This window comes from Martes martes (genome assembly GCF_963455335.1).
Source record: "Martes martes genome assembly, chromosome: 8".
Classification (NCBI taxonomy): Eukaryota; Metazoa; Chordata; class Mammalia; order Carnivora; family Mustelidae; genus Martes; species Martes martes.
This window is the reverse complement of record NC_137895.1, coordinates 16,924,229-16,944,680: the sequence shown is the minus strand read 5'-3', so window position 1 is coordinate 16,944,680 and position 20,452 is coordinate 16,924,229. Positions and strand designations below refer to the sequence as shown.

Below are 20,452 nucleotides of genomic sequence, written 5' to 3'. Positions count from 1 at the left end.
TTCAAGCTGAGTTCTTGAGATTGTCAGACTGCGTGGCAGTATTTTTTGTTTGCTTGTTTGTTTTTAAGATTTACTTGCTTATTTTAGAAAGAGCAAGCTTGAGCAAGCCTGAGTAACCCCTTCAGTGGGGTTAGGTGCAGAGGGAGAGGGAGAGAGAATCCTTAAGCAGACTCCCCATTGAGTGCAGAGCCTGATGTGGGGCACCATCCCAGGACTCCGAGATCATGACCTGAGCTGAAATCGAGAGTCAGTGACTTAGCCAACCAAGCCACCCAGGTGCCCCGAAGGAGGTTTTTAGAAAGAGTTGGTAATGTCAGATCCCACAAAGGGGAATTGTTCATTTTTTTTCCACACTAAATCTTTAAAATAAAAAAATATATATTGAACAGCTTCTGGGCCAAAAATTCCCATCTTGAGCAATTTGAGATGCATTGATAGAGTGATTCAGTGTTTGTAATTGGCCTGCAGAGGAAAATTATGTTACTGATTTAGTCTTTCCTGGATGGGAAATCTTTCTAGATTTGGGCTTGTATCTTGGCTCAGCTATGTACCAGTTGTTTGATCTTGGGCATGTTATTAACTTCCCTGAGTATCAGTTTCCTCTTCTATAAAATGGAGATCATCATACCTACCTCATAAGGCTAATGTGAGGATTGAATGAGTTACTTTGTGTGAGGTTCTCAGAACAGTGGCTGGCATAATAAGCATTCAGTAAATGCAGCTTTTATATCCAGATTTTGACCACTTCCAATCTCCCATTCTGGTTCAAGTTGTTATCCCCTTTCTTCTGTATTATCACAGTAGCTCCCTAAGTGGTTTTCCACTATTACCCTTGTTCCCTTTATAGTTTATTTTTAGCATATCAGCCAAGGTGATACTGGTCCTCTTCAAAGTTAGATTAAATCACTCTGTTCAGAGCCTTTGGTGGCTTTCCATTGAAATCCTCCCTATAAGTTCTTATACAAATCCTGTTCTACTCCCCCTCTTTCCCACACTGCCACCTCTCACTTCTCTGATTTCCTTGTTTCCTCATCCCTGCTCTCTGACCTCCAGCCGAACTGACTTCTTTGTTATTACTTGAACATGCCAGAGGTACTTACTGTTTTAGAGCATTTGCGTTTGTTATTCACTTTCCTAGAATTCCCTTCTCATATATTTACATGGATTACTCATTCATCTTCTTCAAATCTTGGCTCAAAATCTTTTCAATGAGCCTGCTTTGATCACTGTATTTAAAATTGTACCTGCCACTCAAGTTCCTATCTCTTTTCCCTGCTGCATTTTTTCCATAGCACATATCATCTAACATCTTATAGATTTTAATTATTGATTTCTTTATTAAGCAGCTCTCTTTTCTAGAATGTAAGTTTCATTGTGGCAAGAATTTTTATCCATTTTGTTTACTGCTAACTTTTGTTTTTAGTGCTGAGAGAGAGTGCTTCGGCTATATGGGCATTCTGTAAACATTTGTTGAATGAGTAAATTATAGATGTATGTAGGATGTCTATAGTTTGAAAACTGGAACGGTGACTTCTACAAGGAAATATTTTATCCCAATCAGTTCAAAGAAATGAGAGTAAATTTTCTTTGCTGAGTAACTGCAATATTTTCCTTTGTTAGAGATGTACAGTCTTACTACGTCTTTGTGAGCTCATGGATGATGAAAATGGAATCTATTTTATCTAAAGAGCAGAGAATGGATAAATTTGCTGAAGACCTCACCAATAGATGTAATGTTTTTATACAGGTAGTTGCATCTTCTTACTTAGAATATTTTGGGGGTCATTTCTTTGTTAATCCAATATATAGAAGTAACCTTTTGAAAAAACTGGGAAGGATAGGATATGTTTTTGTTTTTAAAAACTGAAATTGATTTGATTGTGTTTGGATCTGTGTGATTTATTAATTTGTATATTCTAATACATGCAATTATATTCCCTTCAAAGCATGACTTTTTTGCTGTTTTGATATGTTGTATTTCCGTTATCCTTTAGTTCAAAATATTTAAGAAATTTTATTGTGATTTCTTTTTAGGTCTGTGAGTTATCTTGAAAGATATTTTTTAATTTCTAAAGATACGAGGATTTCCTCGTTATTTTTTGTTATCGATATCTAGAAATAACAAGATAATTTCGGTAATTTGAAATGTGTTGAGATTGGCATTATGGCCCACCCTATGGTCAACTTTGGTAAACTTCTCATGTACACTTGAATATCTAATTTGCATTTGTTGGTTGTAGTGTTCTGTATATGTCAAGTAGGTCATGTTTGTTAATGATTTTGTCTGCATATTGTATCAGTTACTGAAAGAATTGGTTTAGAATCGCCCTCTGGCATTGTGGATTTGTCTGTTTATTCTTTGTCAGTATTTTTGAGGCCAAGTGAGTGTATAACATTCACAATTGTTTTATCTTCCTGGTGAACTGAACCTTTTATCATTGTGAAATGTCCCTTTTATCTCTAGTAGTGCTCTTTGTCATAGGTCTTGTGTGTGTGATAGTAATGTAACTATACTAGTTTTCTTTCAGTTAAGGTCTACATGGTATTTTTTTTTTTTTGATCCTTTTACTCGCAACCTGTTTGACTCCTTATATTTAATGTCTGTCTCCTGAAGTAGTATAAATTTTTCTTCAGTCTGATAATCTTTGTTTTTTCATTTTTTTAAAAGATTTTATGTATTTATTTAGAGATAGATGCATGAGTGGGGGGAGGAGCAGAGGGAGAAGAACAAGCAGACTGTGCTGAGTGCAAATCCTGATGTGGGGCTTAATCTCACAACCCTGAGATCATGACCTGAGCTGAAGCCAAGAGTCAGATGTTTAACCAACTGAGTCACCCAGGCATCCCTTTTCATTATTTTTTCTGTCATTGCTGATGTATTTGGATTTAAAGGAGCACCTTACTAATTGCTTTCTGTTTGTCTCACTTGTTCTATGTCCCTTTTTCTTGTCCTTTCTTCCTCTTTTGAATTAGTTTCATCATTTTATTTCTCCCACTCTTAGGTTTTTAATTCTATATACTTTTATTGGTTTTTTTAATAGTTACTGTAGAGATTTTAAGATACATCATTTAACCTTCAACTCCAGAATAAATGAGTAGTTTTATCTCTTTCTAGACAGTGTAAGGATCTTAAGCCACCTTAATTATATTTATCACTTTCTCACCCCTGCTGCTATTGTTTATTTTTATTCTCTATATTAAACTTCACAAGGTGGTATTATTGCTGCTGCTGTTTTTATAGTCAGGGTCCATTTAGATTTACCCACATATTTATCTGTTCTATCTTTCCTGCATCTCTCCATCCTTCTATTTGTGGAATATCTGTTAGTATTTCATTTAAAATGTCTTTCTGATGATGAATTATCACCATTTTTTTGTCTGAATATGTCTTATTTTAACTTCATTTTTGAAGGTAGTTTTGCTACATACAGAATTCTGGGTCGTCTTCTGGCTTCTTTTATTTTTGTTGAGAAGTCAGCTGTCAGTTTTGTTGCTTTCTCAATGTGAGTCTTTCTCTGATTGCTTGTAAGATCTACTTTTTGGTTTTTAGTAATATTACTCTGAGGTACCTAGGTGTAGTTTTCTTTGTGTCAGTGCTGCTTGGGATTTGTAGAGCTTCCAGGATTTGTGGAAAATTCTTAGCCATTAAGTCTGCAGGTGCTCTTTTTGTTTTATTATCTCTCTCTCTCTCTCTAATTTTCTCTTCAGCTATCTCTACTGTTAAACCTATCACTGAATTCTTAATTATTTTACTTTTTAGCTTTTTGTTTTTTATAGTTTCCAGTTCTTCTTCTGAATAAATTTTGTTTCATTTCCTTCAACATATTCAGCATAATTATTTTGAAACCCATGTCTAATAATTTCATTATCTGGCTATTTCTCTTATCTCGTGTTTCTCTGGTTTTTAGATATATCTCATTGCTTTGTAGGCCTGGTTTTTTTTTTTTTATAATGTGTGGCACATTATATATGAAAAACTGTCGATATAATTGAAAGATCTGGATATTTTTTTTTCTCCAGAGAAGATTTAATAATCTTTGCTTCTGATGTACAGCTAGTCTAGGACAGCTAGCAACCCAGATCTCCTCAGCTCAGTCATGGATTGTGATGATTTGAAATGGGACCTAAATCCCATGATGGCTGTTTTTTTGAGTTCACCCTTACTTTTTAGGTAGTTGTTCAGGATCCCAATCCAGAACCTAGGTTTGTAGGACCTCCATCCCTCTTTGATGGGCCATGAACTCCTATTTTCATCCCCCTTTCTTTTCTGTGAGATGTTGAAAGATAACATTTGGCTTCTGTCTTTATTCTCTTTTGGAATGGGCAGATGTCTCTTAAGGGAAAGTGGCCTCAAATGCCAGGCTCACCTCTCTGGGTTTCTGTCTTCTAGATTTTGCCCTTATATTATTTTTGTGGTAGTTCTTTGATGCCTTCTAAGAGATTTTAAAAAAATATTTTGCCCAGATTTGCTAGTTGTTCTTTGTGGGAAGACTGGTCCAATTTATTTATTCTGCGATTAACAGAAACAGACCCTAGATCTCTTCCCTCCCCATTTAGATTTTTAAATGACATCCTTTTAAATGACGCAAATTAATGGCCATCTGAATGGTATGGTATCAACCTATGAGTTCTTTCTTCTCCATCACCCCTCAAAAAAGAAACTCCCTTTTTCTCCCTGCCTTAGAGTTACACTTTTGCTGTTCCTTCTGTCTCCTTTTTAACTTTTCTAAGTGCTGCACTAGGGTGGTGTCTGGTGTAATAGTCCTGTATCTGACAAGGTAAGACTTGGGGCTCTCTCCTGTGTGTATGCCCCAAGCTTTAGTATTATTGTCTGTCACCTTTCTTAGGATGCTACCTTTTTTCTCATTTCTTATTCTTTAATTTAGCACATCTCTTTATCACAGAGCCATTATTGGTTCAGAGAAACTCCTCCCTCCCATCTGTATTGACTATCACTCCTTTACTGAGTCATTGTGACACTGATGCGGGAGAGTACTGTATCTCTCACATATAATAGAGGAAAAGAAAGAAAGTTGAGAATCACTACCGTATTGCTTCTGCCCAGCTCCTTGGATATATCCATAATAGTATAGTTTAGGTTCATCTCTAAACTGTAACATGTATCTTTTTTTTGGTCCTCGATAACCCAAAGAATCTTTATTATTATGTTTCTGTGTGGTTTTTTAGATCTAAGTGAAAATATATCTGAGCGATAATATTCTTTTTCCTGTTTTCTTATTCCATCCCATTTCCCTGGGTTTGCAAGCACTCAGAATATTTTTTAAACCTCACAAGACCTGTGTTCTTCCTTTGTGAATACAAGGATAGGAAGAAATTTGTTTTAATTGGGCCAGGAGGAGAAAAACTCTGATTAGTACCAGTATAGGCAGGGGACACGGTAGCAGATGGACAGTGGTGATTGGCTTCGGTGAAAAGGAAAGGGGGAATTGGCTTGAAAGTGAGAAATACCTTTTGATACGTGTGTTGGCCAGAGAGCAGCTATCCTTCTCCTTCTCATTTTTCAGTTCCTAGTTCCTTGGAGTCCTTAGCTTTTGTCTGCAGCAGATAGGAGTCTTTATACTCTTGTCTGGCAGGTAAGATAAGGATGAATAGATATCTTCCTGACATTCAGATAATTTCTCTGAAGGGTTTGTGTGTTTTTTTAATGGGAAGATTCTTTAACTATAATTACATACCATAAGTTTAACAGTACTAAACTTATGGTATGTAATGGGTTAAATACTCTTTTAAGGGTTACTTTGAAACTTCACCATCGTGTGTATATTGTATGCGGAAAAGTATTTAAAAATCTTAAGAGCAGACTTTAAAATGAACTTTACAAACAATAGTTATTGGCAAGTTGAGGAATAATTATTACATAGAGAATGAAGTGTTGAAGAAATGAAAGTTTTTATTGTAATTATAATCAGTGTTTTATTTTTTTAATAGGGCTTCTTATATGCATACAGTATTAGTACCATTATTAAAACCACAATGAATCTCTACATGTCGATGCAAAAGCCAATGACCAAAACCTCAGTTAAGGCATTATGCAGGCTTGTTGAACTTCTCAAGGTATTTTTAAAATTATTTTACTTGCCATTATAATTGAAAATTGACCTGTGCTTAAATTAAGGTGCTTTTGTAATATTAGACTTCTTGATTATGAGAATAAAAAATTGTGGGAGTGTCATGACTGCCTCGAGGGAGTAGTACGAGTTTGTACCTGTGGTGGGAAGGGTCTGAAGCCCACACCTGGGAACCTAGTGAGGTAAAGTTGCGTCTTGGTTGTGAAGGCAACAACTTCTCTAATTCCTTGGCGATGGTGGCGTCTGGGAGTGCTATGGCTCAGAAAACCTGGGAACTGGCCAACAACTTGCTGGAAGCCCAGAACATAGATGAAATCTACAAATACTACAAGAAACAGCAGCAAGAAATACTGGTGGCGAAGCCCTGGACTAAGGATCACCATTACTTTAAGTAGTGCAAAATCTCAGCATTGGCTCTACTGAAAATGGTGATGCATGGCAGATCGGGAGGCAACTTAGAAGTGATGGGCTTAATTCTGGGAAAGGTGAATGGTGAAACCATGATCATTATGGACAGTTTGGCTTGCTTGTAGAGGGCACTGAAACCCGAGTAAATGCTCAGGCTGCTGCATATGAGTACATGGCTGCGTATATAGAAAATGCTAAATAGGTCTGCTGCCTTGAAAATGCAATTGGCGGGTATCACAGCCATCCTGGCTATGGCTGCTGGCTTTCTGGGATTGATATTACTGCTCAGATGCTCAGTCAGCAGTTCCAGGAACCATTTGTAGCAGTAGTAATTGACCCCACAAGAACAGTGTCAGCAGGGAAAGTGAATCTTGGAGCCTTTAAGACACGCCCAAAGGGCTACAAACCCCCTGATGAAGGACCTTCTGAATACCAGACTATCCCACTTAATAAAATAGAAGACTTTGGTGTACATTGCAAACCATATTATGCCTTAGAAGTCTCATATTTCAAATCCTTATTGGATCACAAATTGCTTGAGCTTTTGTGCAATAAATATTGGGTGAATACACTGAGTTCCTCTAGTTTGCTTACTAACGCAGACTATACCACTGCTCAGGTCTTTGATTTGTCTGAAAAATTAGAACAGTCAGAAGCCCAGCTGGAACGAGGGAGTTTCATGTTGGGTTTAGAAACACATGACAGAAAGTCAGAAGACAAACTTGCCAAAGCTACAAGAGACAGCTGTAAAACTACCATAGAAGCTATCCATGGATTGATGTCTCAGGTTATGAAGGATAAACTGTTTAATCAAATTAACATCTTTTAAACAATCACCAAGTAGTACTTTTGACTGAAAGCCAGTATGAGAAAAATACTCAAGTAACACTTTAAAGCCAGTTACCAAAAATCTTATTAGAAAGTACAAGGTGTTCTGAAGTGTTCTGAATACTAACACCGTGTAATAAAACTATTTAAAATGAAAAAAAAAATTATGGGAAAGTGTACTTATCTCTCATTTGGCTAAAGAAACTGGCCACTGAAAGAAATTTTCTGAGTAACTTCTTATGAATTACCAATGTATTTAAACTTTATTAAAAATTAGCATTTAGTGAGAGAGAGAAAGAGGACAATGAAAAGCTTAGCTTAAGTATTAGTAAAGTTTTACTCAAGTTTTAAGCATGTTCTCTGAATTATGAAAGAGTATGACCTCGCCCAAAAATTGATACATAGGTCAGGGAACAAAATGGGGACCCCAGAAATAAACCCACAATTATACGGTCAGTTCTGAGAGAGGAGACAAGAATATACAGTGGGGAAACAGTCTGTTTAATAAATGATGCTGGGAAAACTGTACAGCTACATGTAAAGAATGAAACTGGACCACTTTCTGATGCCATACACAAAAATAAACTCAAACTGGATTAAAGACTTAAATATGAGACCTGAAACCATAAAAATCCTAGAAGAGAGCACAGGCAGTAATTTCTCTGATATCAGCCATAATGTTTTTCTAGATATGTCTCCTAAGGCAAGGGACACAAAAGTAAAAAATAAACTACTGGGACTATGTCAAAATAAAAGGTTTTGCATAGCGAAGGAAACCATCAACAAAACAAAAAAACTGACTGAATGGCTGAAGATATTTGGGGTTAATATCCGAAATGTATAAAGAACTTAGACAACTCAACACCAAAAAAAAAAAAAAACAACAAAAACACAATTAAAACATGGGTAGAGGATCTAAGGAGACATTTCTCCAGAGAAGACATACAGATGGCCAATGGAAAGTTGAAAAGATCCTCAACATCACTCATCAGGAAAATGAAAATCAAACCAACAATGAGATATCCCCTTACATCAGTTAGAATGGCTAATATCAAAATGACAAGAAATAACAAGTATTGGTGAGGATGTGGAGAAAAAGGAACCCTCATGCATTGTTGGTGGGAATGTAAATTGGTATAGCCACTGTGGAAAGTAGTATGGAGGTTCCTCAAAAGTTAAAAATATAAATATCACATGATCCAGTAATTCTACAACTAGATATTTACCCAGAGAAACTGAAAACTCTAATTCGAAAAGATACATGCCCTCCCCATATTCATTGCAGTATTTTTTATAATAGCTAAGATATGGGAACAACCTAAGTGTCCTTCAGTAGACAAATGGATAAAGAAAATGTGGTATATATGTAATGGAATATTACACAGCCATAACAGGATGAGATTTGAGACAACATGGATGGACCTAGAGGGCATTATGCTAAGTGAATTAAGTCAGATGGAAAGATAAATATCATACAATTCCATTCATAAGTGGGATCTAACAACAACAATAACAAATGAATAAAAAGTCAGAATCAGTCCTATAAATGTAGGAAACAAATTGATGATTATTGGCAGGGTGAGGTAGGTGTAGAAGGTTGGGTAAAATTGGTGAAGGGGAGAGGGCAGTACAGGTTTCCAGTTATGGAATGAGTAAGTCATGGGAATATATTGCAGCATGAGCAATATAGTCAGTGATACTGAAATAGAAATGTAACGGGGCAGTTGGTAGCTATACCTGTGGTGAACATAGCATAGTGTATAAACTTGTCAAATCACTAGGTTGTACACCTGAAACTAATGTAACATTGTATATCAACTATACTAAAAAAAAAAAAAAAAGAGAGATCCATTTTATTGTGTTGAAATGCATATGAGGCTAGTCAAAATGAGGCTATTATTATTTTTTTTTAAAGATTTTATTTATTTATCTGAGAGAGAGACAGTGAGAGAGAGCATGAGAGGTGAGAAGGTCAGAGGGACAAGCAGACTCCCCATGGAGCTGGGAGTCTGATGCGGGACTCCATCCTGGGACTCCGGGATCCTGACCTGAGCCAAAGACAGTTGCTTAACCAACTGAGCCACCCAGGTGCCTCGAGGCTATTATTTTGTAATTCAGAGAAAGTGCTGTGATTTTGTGATTTGAATACTTTTGAAAATATAAAATGTTTCTTAGCATATTCTATATAAATAAATAAAACCCCTTCTAGGCAGGAGAATCCACTTAACTTTTGTAAAAATGGAAATTAAAAAATTTGCTAGCAGCCCACCTGGGTGGCTCAGTGGGTTAAGCCTCTGCCTTTGGCTCAGGTCATGATTTCAGGGTCCTAGGATTGAGCCCCACATCGGGCTCTCTGCTCAGCAGGGAGCCTACTACTTCCCCCTCTCTCACTGCCTGCCTCTCTGCCTGCTTGTGATCCCTCTCTCTCTGTCAAATAAATAAATAAAATTGTTAAAAAAAATTTGTTAGCTATTTCTGCTAATGTCTTTAGATTTACTTAAGAAATTAAAATTTGGGGCTGATTTTTAGCCTTTTTAAAGATATTTATTTACTATAAATGCAGAAATGTATGTATATGTATGTTTATACATATGTATTTAATAAACATAATTAGAAAATAGACACTTAAAAACACACCATCCCATTTAGGAAATATTAATATTTTCACAAACCCCCTGTGCCATCCCTTGGTGATCACATCTTATCCCACTCCCTCAGAGGAAACCCTTGTCTTGAATTTGATGCTTACGTTTCCCTTGTTTTTCATTTTGGTTTACCAGATATGGATGAATCTATAAACCATTCATTGTTTAGTTATGTCCTTGAAGTTTATATTAATGAAGTAATACTTCATATATTTTTGACTTGCTTTTTTTTTTAAACTCAGAATTTTGTATTTGAACATGTTGGGATGATTTTCACTTCATTTCATTTCATTTCATTTTCATTGCTGTGTCGTTTTCCTGTGGGTGGACCTTTGGGTGGTTTCCAGTTGTTGCTCTTATAAACAAAATTGTTGTTCTTGCACATGTTTCTCGGTATAATTGTGCCAAGAGTTTTTCTGAAGTATTATGTGTCTACAGTGGATTGCTGGGTTGTGTGTTATGTACATGTTTAGCTTTTCAAGAGGATGCTAAATTGTTTTCTATATTCTGTCAGTTTACCTACCTTCCAGTGGACTAGATTTCCCATTGTTCCCTAAATGACCAACACTGGTATTATCTGGATTTATTTATTTATTTATTTATTTATTTATTTTTTAGTGGGAGGCAAATTTTTGGTGGGAAGTAAATGATTTTATTTGTAGTGTTTATTTCCCTGATTGTTGATGATGGGGTCTTTTTCAAGTGTTTATTGACTGTGTTTTTCTTTTGTGAAAAATCAGTTCTTTTCAGTTTTCTATTAAATTATTTGCCATTAAAAATGTTCCATTCATTTATTTATTCTGAGTAATAAATCCTTGTGTGTGGCAAAATTTTCTCATACTTAGGCCTTTTTATTTTTTTAATAGTGGCTTTTGATGAACAGAAATTCTTTAATTTTAATGTAGTTGAATTTATCAATCTTATCCTATATCACAGTGCTTTTGGATCTCATTTACAAATTCCTTACCTAACCCAAGGTCTTCAAGGTATTCTATAATTTGCCTAAAAGTTTTAAGTTGATTTTCACAATATTCCTTGTGGTTCTTTTAAGGCAATAGAACATATGTTCTACAGAAGAAGCATGGTTGTGGCTGATTCGGTCTCACATATAACACAGCACCTTCAACATCAGGCTCTTAATTCTATATCTGTGGCCAAGGTATGAAGTTTATTAATAATGTATTCAACGTAATTATCATTTTAGTTTGCTATTCTTTTGTTCTGTATGTGTTTTTTTAGTTTAATCTGTTTACTCCATGCCTTCAAACATAATAATTCTTGGCCTTTTTTCTCCGTGGTATTTTATGATTGTTACTTAGAGCAATCAGGGTTGTCTTAACTCTGAACTTGCAGCATGTAATGTGTTAACGCTCCTGTATTTAAAAATGACATTGTGGGAACACCTAGGTGGCTTAGTCCATTAAATGTCTTCCTTTGGCTCAGGTCATGATCCTAGGGTCCTGGAATTGAGCCCTGTGTTTGGCTTCAGAGGGGAGTCTGCTGCTGCTTCTTCCTCTACTGCTTACCCTGCTTGTGTTCTCTTGTTCTTGCTCTCTCTCTCAAATTAAAAAATCTTTTAAAAAAATTACATTGAGTATAGTTTTTTTTTTTTTAAAGATTTTTTTATTTATTTGTTAGAGAGAGAGATAGAGTACATACAAGCAGGCAGAGAGGCAGGCAGAGGCAGCGAGAGAAGCAGGCTCCCTGCTGAGCAAGGAGCCCAAAGCAGGACTCGATCCCAGGACCCTGGGATCATGACCCGAGCCGAAGGAAGCAGCTTAACCAACTGAGCCACCCAGGTGTCCCAACATTGAGTATAGTTTTAAAATATGTCTCTTTAAAGAAATAATTTCCTTCTTAAATTAATATGGAAATTTTAGAATGTGGCCTCTGCTGTTACCTTGAACTGCCTCTCAAAAAGCCTAATATGGAAATTTAAAAAGATGCTTAATACATTTGCTTTTCCTGACAGCATTAAATGGTAATTTTATAGAAGTAAAGCATATAACATCAGAAAAAGATGAACAGGGAAAGCATTTGTGTAAGCTCTCTTAAATTGAATCCTGGAAAACATTACCCTTAAGTTTTTCCTCAGAATCTTTTGTTATTGATTCAAAAATAAAACTGTTATTTCTTGTTCTCTCCTTTTATCTTTTAGAAAAGAGTAATTTCTGACAAAAAATATAGCGAACAGCGTCTTGATGTGCTCTCTGCTCTAGTTTTGGCTGAAAATACTCTTAATGGACCAAGCACAAGGCAACGACGACTTATTGTTTCTTTGGCACTAAGTGTTGGCACACAAATGGTAAGTATATTGCTATTTTGGAGGGAAAATGAAATCTGAGCTTTCACAGTTCCCTTATTACTGACCTAAGAAATCTATCCTTACTTTTGCAACTTCTCTGTCATTCTTTCCCCTTCCTGAAAGAAAACATTTAAAGATGAAGAACTCTTTCCACTGCAAGTAGTCATGAAAAAGCTGGATCTTATCAGTGAGCTTAGAGAAAGGTAAGTAGGGATATGTAATGATATTCAAAAGAGAAGGCTAATAGAAACAGCAATTTGCTGTTTAGCATAGCAAGAGAAGAAATGTAACCTGGATAGACCATTAGTTCCTCCTTGTCACTCCTTTAGCATGACCAAAATGAGACTATGACTAGGGATCATATTTTAGTTTTGCTTCTACAATAAAGAGGTGGCTTCTGAAAGAACTCCCATGAGAACATGTGATACTTAGAGCATCTGCTAGACCCTGATGCAATTGTGATTGCTCTGATTGTCCACTAGCCTAGTGGACTTTTAAAATTGCTGCTTTACAAGATTTCATCTATTTGTGAGGGACTTAGAGATTCATGTCACATGTCACATTCTGTAATTTATTTATTTATTTATTTTTAAAGATTTTTTTTTTTTAAAGTTTTGTTTTTTCATTTATTTGACACAGAGAGAGAGAGAGCACAAGTAGGCAGAGAGGCAGGCAGAGAGAGGAGGAAGCAGGCTTCCTGCTGAGCAGAGAGCCCGATGTGGGGCTCGATCCCAGGACCCTGAGATCATGACCTGAGCCGAAGGCAGAGGCTTAACCCACTGAGCCACCCAGGCGCCCCAAGTAATTTATTTTTGATACATGAATTGGAATGCACTCAAATGAATTAGTATTTGGAAGCCCCTGGTGACTTTATTATTTTCTTTTTATTGAGGGAGCAGTAAGTTTCTTGAAGGGAAAATGGGTCTTCTGAATTTGATTCCCAGGTGAATTAAGGTTACAGCACAGTTTTCATTTTAATGCTTAATTTTTGAAACTTAAGGTTTTAACTCATTTAAAACTTACTGTTTTCTGTTCTATGAAGCTGAGACTTTTGTATTTAATAGCATTTAACTTTCTATCTTTGGAAGAAATAGTGACCCTACTTCATTATAAGATACTTAATGATCATTTTGTTGCCATAGAATCATGTGAAAATGTCACTTGGCAAAGATTATAGACAGACAGGCTAAGTATAACTGGGTTTTTGGTTTTGTTTTGTATTTTGTCACAATTTTTTAAAAGACTGCTTTTCAGCTTTGGGACAGGTAAAATGGTGCATGTGGTACAAGTATTGTAAGTTCAGTCATACCAAATAATGCTGAAATTTTTAACTATTTAGAAGTTATACATACTGTTTTTCAAGTATGCTTTAGAATTTTTCTGATTGAAAAATATTTATTTTGTGGCTTTTCTTTACTAATTTTGGGTTATATGATACAGGGAATAAAAAATGGGTAAGACTGAGCTCTTGTCATTATGGTATAGAATGTTGTTCCTTTTATTATTTTGGGGGTGGGGGGGTACTTCAGTTTTGCTCCCACTAATTACTGCTTTACATTGTAGAGTCCAAACACAATGTGACTGTTGTTTTTTATACTGGCATCGAGCTGTCTTCCCAATTTATTTAGATGATGTATATGAAAATGCCGTTGATGCAGCCAGATTACATGTAAGTGAAGAATAATGTAAAAAATAATCCATCATTTTTAGTCACCATACCAACCATTCTAATTAGTTTTAAATACAGTCATTTGACTTAATAAATCATTTTAAAATTGACTCTAATGTTTTTACAATGCTGTACATATTTAATAAGCATTTAGTCTAGTTAAATTTGATATTAATGTTAATGAACTAACTTTTTTACTCATATTCCTGATCATTCTCATTTCACTTGATTTTAGTTTATGTCACAATAGTCTGACATTTACTTGTCTGCAAGGTATATGTTACTGAGATCTATTTCCTTATGGAAATAAGTCTTTCAGTGCTCAAGACAAGAAAGGATAAGTGAATATGAATTTTTTTTGGTTTAAAGTATTTGCTTTAGAGAATAAAACCTGGCTCTTATTTAGGAAAGTAAGACATGTCAAAAAAAAGTCTTCAGATTGAGATTTTTGTCTTTAAAGATAGGTAATTCACTTGTGTGATATTCCTTTTCTTTTTTTCCCCCTTTGTGATATTTCTTAATTAGAGCTCTGGTTTTTCTAAATTCATGAACATTCTAATTTTCTTCTTAGTACATGTTCAGTGCTTTACGGGACTGTGTACCTGCTATGATGCATGCAAGGCATTTAGAGTCCTATGAAATACTTCTGGATTGCTATGACAAAGAAATTATGGAAATTTTAAACGAGGTAACATCCTATTCGAGATTGCATTCCAAATACTTGTTATAAGTTTTTCAATACTTGGAAAAACTTTCTGGATTGAAGCAGGCTTTCATTTACATATATACTGTATATTCATTTTTATATATAAGTCATAAATTATTTATGAATCACTTTCTAGAACAAATGATTTCTTTTGTTATAGTATCACTATTGTGTTAAATTGGAATTTACTAATTTTTTTAAAAAATATTTTTTATGTATTTATTAGAGAGAGAGTGCACACAAGAAGGGGAATGGAGAAGGACAAGTAGACTTCCCACTGAGTGTGGAGCCCAAGGCAGGGTTCAATCTCAAGACCCTGGGATCACCACCAGAGCCAAAATCAAGAGATGTTGCTCAACTGATTGAGCCACCCAGGCGCCCCTAATTCCTAATTTTTAATAGAAATTCAGACTAGGAATTTGGAAAAATTTTTTTACTTTAGTAAATAATAGATTTGAATTTATTTTTTTTAAGATTTTTATTTATTTATTTGACAGGCAGAGATCACAAGTAGGCAGAGAGGCAGAGGGAGAGAGAGAGAAGGGGAAGCAGGCTCCCTGCTGAGCAGAGAGGCCGATGCGGGGCTTGATCCCAGGGCCTTGAGATCCTGACCTGAGCCAAAGGCAGAGGCTTTAACCCACTGAGCCACCCAGGCGCCCCTGTAGATTTGAATTTAAAATTCTGTTTATTAGAAGAATGCAAATGCAAAATTGGTTTGAAAATTGAGTGCTGCTAATGGAAATGCAGTTATTGCAACTTAAACTGATTTTATTAAATTATTTGGAGTGTCACTGACTAAAATTATCTGTTTATTTAAATTTTCTAAATTTAAAAGATTTACTTGTGTAACAAATCAAATGCAGTGTAGTATATACCTTCTTGTTTTAATGGAATGCATATTATAAACAGTGATATCTTTAAATTTTCATCTAGCAATATTATATGGAGGGAGAGATTAAAAATGAGTGAACTCACAATATAAACGATATTCAGGTTTGATAAAATTCTGAAAAATTTTATATAATTTCTTGTATTAACTATTCTTATTTAAAAATAACATACGTGGGGGGCGCCTGGGTGGCTCAGTGGGTTAAGCCTCTGCCTTCAGCTCGGGTCATGATCTCAGGGTCCTGGGATCGAGCCCCACGTCGGGCTCTCTGCTCGGTGGGGAGCTGCTTCCTCCTCGCTCTCTGCCTGCCTCTCTGCCTACTTGTGATCTCTCTGTCAAATAAATAAATAAAATCTTAAAAAAAAAAAAAAACACATGTTTAAAAAAAACAAACAAACCAACATACGTGGGGCACCTGGGTGGCTCAGTGGGTTAAAGCCTCTGCTTTTGGCTCAGGTCATGATTCCAGGGTCCTGGGATTGAGCCCCGCATCGGGCTCTGTGCTCGGCAGGGAGCCTGTTTCCTTCCTCTCCAGATGCCTGCCTCTCTGCCTACTTGTAATCTCTGTCTGTCAGATGAATAAATAAAATCTTTAAAAAATAATAAAAATAACAATAACATACATGTTTGGCCAGTATTTAGAACTTCATGGCACACTAGAAAAGATGATTAATTTCCTTACCTTTAGGGCAATGGATTTTGTGATTTTTAAAAAAATGATTATTATAATAAGGAAGCTTTTTTTTTTTTTTTTTAAAGATTTTGTTTGAGAGAGAGAGTGTGGTGGGAGGGACAGATGGAAAGTGAGAGAGAGGATCCCAAGCAGACTCCCTGCCGAGCATGGAGCCCAACATGGCACTTGATACCATGACCCTAAGATCATGACCCAAGCCAAAATCAAGAGTCAGACGCCCAACTGAGCCACCCAGGCACTCCTATAAGGAAGCTTTTAAAAAATTTCTTTTGCTAGTTCTCAGGACCTTTCCTTCTTAGTTACTGGTTTCCATAAATGTTATACTTTATATTGTATGTTCATGTTCCTTGTAATGAAGTCATCAGACAGCTTTTGAAGTTCTTTTCAAAGGTTTTAAGTATTAATGAAAATAAAAACTTAGAATTTATCTAACTGCTCCCTGGTCAAAAAAATCATTGGTTTATTTTCTTTTTAAAAAAATTAAAAAAAAATTTTTTTATTTATTCGTTTGTCAGAGAGAGAGCACAAGCAAGGGAAGCTGGTAGAGAGAGAAGCAGACTCCCCACTGAGAAGGGAGCCCCATGCAGGACTTGATCCCAGGACCCAGGGATCATGACCTGAGCCTAAAGTAGACACTTAACCAACTGAGCTGCCCAGGCGTCCCCAAAAATCACTGGTTTAAAATGGAGAACAGGGGTGCCTGCCTGGCTCAGTCAGTGGCATGTGTGACTCTTGATTTCGGTGTTGTGAGTTCAAGCCCCACATTTGAAGTAAAGATTACTTAAAAATAAAAAGCTTTAAAAAAAATAAAATGGAGAACAAAGTAATTTCCATCTTGTCAATAAAAATATTTTACCATAGCTTATTTAGACTTTTAAACCAGTTTGACAAATTTTTTCATCATTGCACTGATTATAAAACTCTAATGGTCAAAGCATAGATGCCTTGGAGGAACAATGCAGTTGGAATATTATTTTGAAAAATTAACATATGAATTCTTTTGTGAATAGCATTTACTGGATAAATTATGCAAGGAGATAGAGAAGGATCTACGACTTTCTGTTCACACTCATTTAAAGCTGGATGACCGAAATCCTTTCAAAGTTGGCATGAAAGACCTGGCCCTTTTTTTCTCTTTGAATCCAATTCGATTTTTTAATCGTTTTATTGACATTCGAGGTGAGTGTTCTGCTTTCCTTCTTAAAGTCATGTTCTATATCTGTTTGCCCTTAACTATTAAAGAACAAATAAAAACAAAACTTTGAGAGTATTTTTATGTTATTCATTTATTCTTTAGTTCCTTTTTGTTTCTTCATTTTTATTTTCCTAGTACCTTATTTTAAAGGAAGAAATTTAATGTTCAAAGACGTTTCCAAAAATTTCATTTCTCTTCTACTTTCATGAATCAAAAAGTTTTTTATTTATATATTTTTTGGTAGCTTACGTAACTCACTACCTAGACAAGACCTTCTACAATCTAACAACAGTAGCTCTTCATGACTGGGCCACTTACAGTGAAATGAGAAATTTAGCTACCCAGCGTTATGGATTGGTTATGACAGAGGCTCATCTTCCTAGTCAGACTTTGGAACAGGTATAGTATAAAGTGTTTTTAGCAGAATGTGTTTGTAGCATAACAGTGTTTCTCTAATCGTCTTTTTTTTTTCTTTTTACTTTATTTAGCATGTGTTTATATCTCAAGAAAATATTTGCTATAAAAACTACATACTTGACAAGAATAAAAAATTAGATGGTGCTAATTTGCTTTATGAATAATTTACCACAGGCTTCCTGTTTACACTCTGCCTTTTGTTGAACATCTGAAAGCTGTATAGATTGAGATAGTGTTTCAGAAACATTGGATTGTGAGGTGACTTGTACAGAATTGTACAAAGTTAAGATCACAGCTAAGGATTTTAAACGTGGGTATAACATATAAGCTTTAATGTCGTAGGAAAAAATGGTTAAATGTGTATAATTACAAATATATTCTTAAAATGACGAGTGCCTAGAAGCATTTAGCTTTGCTAATTCAGTGAGCTAATTTACGATAAGGTAGTATCTCATAAGTACAAAAGTTTATGTTTTTAGTTAATTTGCATATATTTTATCTGAGAAATCATATTTATCAAAAAACACTCATTCCCAAAATTTTAGGATCATAATTTTTCCTACATCCTACTGCATTTCCAGGATCAGTTTGTATATCCTTTTATTCATTAATACATTTAGTATTCACTGAAAAGATGCTAGGCACTGAACTATGTTTTGGGATATAGAAATAAAAAGAAACAATTTCAGCTCATGTACTTATCACCTAGTAGGAGAAAAAGTGAGTAAACAGAATTTTAGGTTGAAACATGAGAAAAACGATAATAAAAAATTTAGTGGATATTGTGATGCTCCTTTGAGCCCTAGTTAGAAGAGCTATGGGACAATTTATATGATGCCATTAGACATTAGATTATTAACTGAAAAATGAAGGATTCTTCATAGGTAACTTGTATGTTAAAAGTGGTCTAGTGTAATTAAAAGAAGCATAAGGATTTGAAATTTGATTTTCTAAAAATTTCTGGGGTCTGCCTCTTCCTAGCCGTTTGACTTTGGAGAACTCCTTTAGCTTCATTTTCCTCAGGTGTGGAATTTAAAAGACTAATACCTCATTTTTTTTGAGATTTACATGTAAAAAACCTTGCACGGTACCTGAAAAATAGTATGTATTTTATAAATATCACCACTTATCCTGACTACTATTTAGAATCTGGCCCTTATTTAGTAAAATGTACAGAAAATCTTTGGGAAGACAAACATCTTCCCAAGAATGATGGTGAAATGATTGAGTAATGAATCTCTGAAATTCTGAACATATCTGTTGTCTTTCAAAAGGGGTAAGATTAACAAGCAGCCAGGTTTCCCCAAGGAGACAGTCCTGATTGTAGCAGTTAGAAGGCTCCTTAGGCTTTGGTCATACATTTGTGTAGTTGTTTTTTAAAGTAATTTAAAAATCTTGGTAGTAAGTCACTACATTGATACAAGTGTGTCTTCAAGAATAATAGAACTGTTTGGGTTGTTTTGTAGGGCCTGGATGTTTTGGAAATTATGAGAAATATTCATATATTTGTGTCTCGGTACCTCTATAATCTCAACAATCAGGTGAGTAGGTTTTAGAATTCTTTTTAAATGTGGGTGGATGTATAGTAGGAAGGCTGTTCTAATTGATTCAGTCAATTAATTCACAATGCACTAATTGATTCTCATTAGTGAAAACTAGTGAAATAAAGCAGAAAATAATTGTTTAGAGATCATCTTTTTATTCCTTTGCATTGATTATATTATCTTCTTGAATGACTTTCCAATTAAATTATCTCTAATGAAATAGATTGTAAAATTTTCTTTGTGTAACTGGCCAGTGTTTGCGATGGATTGTGTTGTTACTTAGCATAAGTTTGTTTCGTTGCAGATTTTTATTGAACGAACAAGCAATAACAAACATTTGAACACTATTAATATTCGGCATATTGCTAATTCAATTCGAACACATGGCACAGGAATCATGAATACAACGGTAAGAAACTTTGTTGGGGGTTGGGTGGGTAATAGACTCCTATTTAATTTGGTGGTTTGGCAAATAGCTTTCTCATAGAATATTCTGGTAAACATACACTGCTGCCTATTTATATTATACCTGAATTTCCATTCTTCTGGTTGGTATAATTAAAATGTCTGGGGGGGGGCACCTGGGTGGCTCAGTGGGTTAAGCCTCTTTCTTCGGCTCAGGTCATGATCTCAGGGTCCTGGGATCGAGCCCCACATCAGGCTCTCTGCTCTGCGGGGAGCCTGCTTCCCCCTCTCTCTCTGCCTGCCTCTCTGCCTACTTGTGATCTTTCTCTCTGTCAAATAAATGGATAGAATCTTTAAAAAAAAAAAAATGTCTGGGGGGCACCTGTCTGGCTTAGTTGGTGGAACATGCAACTCTTGATCTTGGTGTTGTGAATTTGAGCTCCATGTTGGCTGTAGAGATTACTTAAAAATAAAATCTTAAAAAAATATCTGGCATTAAAATTGTGTTGGATGTGATGGAAGCTTGGTGGTACAAAAGGCATTTTTTAATATCTTACCATCTCAGGATCATCGTTATAAACAGCATTGGAGATTTGAACACATTGACATAAATATATGTATCAGTGTGGATTGTCTGATATTCTTTGAAAATTGCTTT

At 35.4% G+C, this 20,452-nt stretch overlaps 1 protein-coding gene and 1 pseudogene across 2 annotated transcripts in view; both read left to right on the top strand.

The window, feature by feature from the left end:
• WASHC4 (WASH complex subunit 4) overlaps positions 1-20,452 on the top strand; it is a 61,890-nt gene that overhangs the window by 20,529 nt on the left and 20,909 nt on the right. The window contains exons 14-24 of the mRNA XM_080811180.1: positions 1,621-1,747; positions 5,950-6,075; positions 11,022-11,129; positions 12,129-12,275; positions 12,399-12,478; positions 13,839-13,944; positions 14,516-14,632; positions 17,244-17,412; positions 17,673-17,827; positions 19,312-19,386; positions 19,694-19,798. Coding sequence (XP_080667306.1) covers positions 1,621-1,747; positions 5,950-6,075; positions 11,022-11,129; positions 12,129-12,275; positions 12,399-12,478; positions 13,839-13,944; positions 14,516-14,632; positions 17,244-17,412; positions 17,673-17,827; positions 19,312-19,386; positions 19,694-19,798 — 1,315 coding nt within the window. The remainder of the gene's footprint in view (positions 1-1,620; positions 1,748-5,949; positions 6,076-11,021; positions 11,130-12,128; positions 12,276-12,398; positions 12,479-13,838; positions 13,945-14,515; positions 14,633-17,243; positions 17,413-17,672; positions 17,828-19,311; positions 19,387-19,693; positions 19,799-20,452) is intronic.
• Positions 6,308-7,326, top strand: LOC308347596 (COP9 signalosome complex subunit 5-like; annotated as a pseudogene). The gene has a single exon. The product of its transcript is annotated as a COP9 signalosome complex subunit 5-like (transcript).